Source organism: Microtus ochrogaster, chromosome 1 (genome assembly GCF_000317375.1).
Source record: "Microtus ochrogaster isolate Prairie Vole_2 chromosome 1, MicOch1.0, whole genome shotgun sequence".
Taxonomy (NCBI): domain Eukaryota; kingdom Metazoa; phylum Chordata; class Mammalia; order Rodentia; family Cricetidae; genus Microtus; species Microtus ochrogaster.
Window position 1 is genome coordinate 111,100,528 of NC_022009.1, and position 3,601 is coordinate 111,104,128.

A 3,601-nucleotide genomic window follows, 5' to 3' on the forward strand; every position below is an offset into this window, starting at 1 on the left:
GTACAAAGGCCATGGGAGGATGTTGGGTGTTCTTCTCTATCAATATCCACCTTCGCCTCTTGAGACAAGTTCTCTCACTGAGCCTGGGGCTAGGCTGGTGGCCAGCAAGCCCATGTGATTCTCTTATCTCTGTCCTCTGAATTTCTGGGTTTCTAGGTGAATGTGGCCACACCTGGATTTTATGTGGATGCTAGGACTTGAACTTGGGATCTTAGGTTTGGGTAGTTCTTACCTGCTGGTCATCTCCCCAGCCAAACATCATCCACCCTTCTCTTTCTTTCTCTCCCCAAGACAGGGTTTCCCTGTAAAGCCCTGCCTGTCTTGGAACTCACTCTGTAGACCAGGGTGGCCTAGAACTTTGTGTGTCTAACTCAGCCTCCTGAATGCTGGGATCAAAAGTAGGGGCTGGCTGCCATCCACTCTTGAAAAACAACAACCAGGCAAGCTAGTAAATAGAAAATAATTTCTTCAACAAGGTAGGCTCTATGAGAAATCTACAGTTTATTGTTAAAAATTGAGTCAGTGAGTTCCAGGACTGCCAGGAATAGGACAGCTTGGTCTACAGAATGAGTTCCAGGACAGGCTCCAAAGTTACACAGAGAAACCCTGTCTCAAAAACATAATAAAACAAAAAACAAAACAAAAAGAAAAATAAAAACACAACAACAAACTGAGCCTCTCCCTGGCGACAGCATGAATCCATTATTGAAATGTGTCTTGCAGCTTCCAGAGACTTGAGGTTGAGATGGTATGTAGCCAGTCCTTAACACCAGCTATCACATTGTTCTGCTATATTGCCTGGGGATTGTGGTGGTGGTGGGTGGGTATTTACACAAGTTGAAACTCTTCTATTGTTAACTACACTCTGGATTGTTCATACAGACCAACCAAGAAAATCCAGTATCAAGGCATTGGAAAATTCAACTGTTCCATTTTTTTTCCAAACAAAAACAAAACTAAACAAAAAGGTAAGTGAAACAGGGCTACTTGAGTGGCAAATTATTTTACTGTGTCTTAGTTTTCTGGTTTGTAAAATATGTGACAAAATGTCTGGCAGTGGTGGTGCATGCCTCTAATCCCAGCACTCAGGAGGCAGAGCCAGGCTAATCTCTGTGAGTTCAAGGCCAGCCTGGTCTACAAGAGCTAGTTCCAGGACAGCCAGGGCTGTTACACAGAGAAACCCTGTCTCGAAAAACAAAACAAAGATGTGACAAGAACACTCCTTCACTATTCTCAGGACACTGTTATAGTAAATTCTGGTCCCAAACTGTTCAGTGTCACTTCCCAGTACCTGAGCTAGAGCCTGACAGCAGAGCATGGGCAGTGTTAGTGTTAGTGTTCTATAATAAATGGATAGTAAGCCGGGCGATGGTGGCTCACGCCTTTAATCCCAGCACTCGGGAGGCAGAGACAGCGGATCTTTGTGAGTTCAAGACCAGCCTGGTGTACAAGAGCTAGTTCCAGGACAGGCTCCAAAGCTAGAGAAACCCTGTCTCGAAAAACCAAAAAAAAAAAAAAAAAATAGTTGTTGAAAGGATTTACATTTACAAGAAGTGATCATTCCAAGGGTTTTTTTTTTTTTTTTTTTTTTTTTTTTTTTTTGACAAGGTGGGGTTGCGAGGAGGGCACAAACTTGATTCTCTTCTCACTCAGCTTTCCTGGTGTTGATATTCAGGAGTGAGTCAGGACAATTTGCTACAGGTTCTGTTAGTGTTTTCCCTCAACCCTGATTGAAGCTTTCAGATAACCACTTCAAAGTAATACTAGCCCTGATGGGTGCCAAAGGGCTAGCTGGGGAACTACAGTTCCTTCCCTGAAAACAATCCTAATGAAAGCACCGTTTGCTATGCTGAGCTCCAGGGCCAGCTGCTGCCAATCAGTGCTGCTCTCAAACTCCTTTCTTTCTGAAAATTCTGCAGGCGCTGCAGATCTTCTGATGAACCTAACCCTTTGCCTCTCCTATGTCCTGCAATTGGGTCCCGGCTACCCAAGAGACCCGCGGAGGCCTGTTACCCTGTGCCACCGGCTTCAGCTGCCCCTCCAGCGCAAGGTGCCTCCCGACTGGGGTTTTTCTTGTGGCGGCCTTGGTGACAAAGCCCAACCACTCAACGCCGTGGACTCCTCCTAGCATTAGGGCGACCCAGGCCGCCTCCGCGCGGCGAATCCTTTCCATTCTGGTAGGCTGGCGGCTCCGTTCCCTAGGCGACGGCGAGGGCGGGGCTTGCGTGACCCAGCCTCCGAGGGCGGGCCGGTTGGTGGCGGCCCGACGGAAGCTGGAGGCGGGAGCAGAGCTCGCTACTGACTGAGCTACGGAACCGCGTCGCGTTCGGGGCTGCTGCTGTGCTGCACGCTTACCGCGGTTAGCTGGTCCCGTGGCTGTGCTGCTCGTGCCCAGGCCTCTCCAGCGGTCTCCGTCCGCGGCGCGGATTTTTCCGGCGCCCTCCCTCCACAACTGCCCCGATGGCCCTGTGCAACGGAGATTCCAAGGTCAGTCAGTGCTTGGGGTCCCTGCCGCCCTCCTGCAGCGTGAGCGAGACCTGGGGGACCGTCCGCGCTTCTCGGCCCGGGGCAGCGGCACTCGCCGTGTCGCAGCCCGGCCTGAGCGGCTTCCCGATATCGGAGGCGCCTCGTTGACTTTGCCAGTGTAGAGATCCCAGCGGCGGAAGCGGTCCCCGCGGCCGTGGGCGTCGAGTTCCAGCTCAGTGGCGACCTGGCCTTGGGCTCCGCTTCTTGTGGACGCCGAGGCCCTTCAGCCGCAGGGCAGGATCGGGGCCTCGTGTGCGGCTGTCGCGCTGGGCTGGGCCTGTGGTCTTCTAACCCGCTAGGGTGAGGGCCTCTGTGTTTCCCGCTGCCGTGGGGCCCTAGCGAGCCCCGCCGACCGCAGCCTCAGTTCCTGGTCCCAGGTGTGCTCTGCCGCCGTCCGGTTCTCCCGCCATCCCGGAGGGAGAGGCCGTGTGGCCGTTCCTGCGCACCCTGCCTCGTGATTCACGTACTAGTTTTAGGTGGCCCGTTTTACCGCTTCTGGGGTCTCTTCCTGCCAGCCGAGGTCTCCCTTGGTGCTGGAAAAGTTGACTGCGTGAGCCAAAACGCGGGAGCTTTGGGACGTTGATGCATTTCTTGTCGCCTCCAACTCCCACCCTTATTAGACCCTTTCTCGCCCAACCTCGTGGGCCCCCTTTCCCTTCCTACTTAAAGTCGTCTTTGGCCTGGAGATATTTATGACGTTCACAAAGCCAGTTTTGTCAGCGGGAAACTGCACTATTGAAATACCATTTACTTTAGCTTGGTGTACATCACCCTCTGCGTTGTTGTGGCCTAGCTTTAGGACACTGGTTGCATTTCCCTTAGGGTGTATGAAATTCCAAACTTTGGAGTGGGGATCAAGCATAATTTCAGTACTGTTCCAAAGATGGAGCTTGAGTGTCACAACTTTGTGAATGGTTGTTTAATACTTAATAACCATTCACAACCTGCCTTGAACAAATGAAGAAACGTCGTGAGGTAGCACCTGTCATGCTCTGAAGAGTTAATCTCATCATATACTTATGTATATGTATACGGCACATTTGTTTTCTTTCTTTCTTTCTTTCTTTCTTTCTTT

At 51.1% G+C, this 3,601-nt stretch overlaps 1 protein-coding gene across 1 annotated transcript in view; it reads left to right on the forward strand.

Annotated features, from left to right (window-relative positions):
• Positions 1-2,260: 2,260 nt before the first annotated feature.
• Positions 2,261-3,601, forward strand: part of Gmps (guanine monophosphate synthase) — a 43,026-nt gene continuing 41,685 nt past the window's right edge. The window contains exon 1 of the mRNA XM_005344060.2: positions 2,261-2,487. Within this exon, the coding sequence (XP_005344117.1) occupies positions 2,461-2,487 (27 nt within the window). The 5' untranslated portion in view covers positions 2,261-2,460. The remainder of the gene's footprint in view (positions 2,488-3,601) is intronic.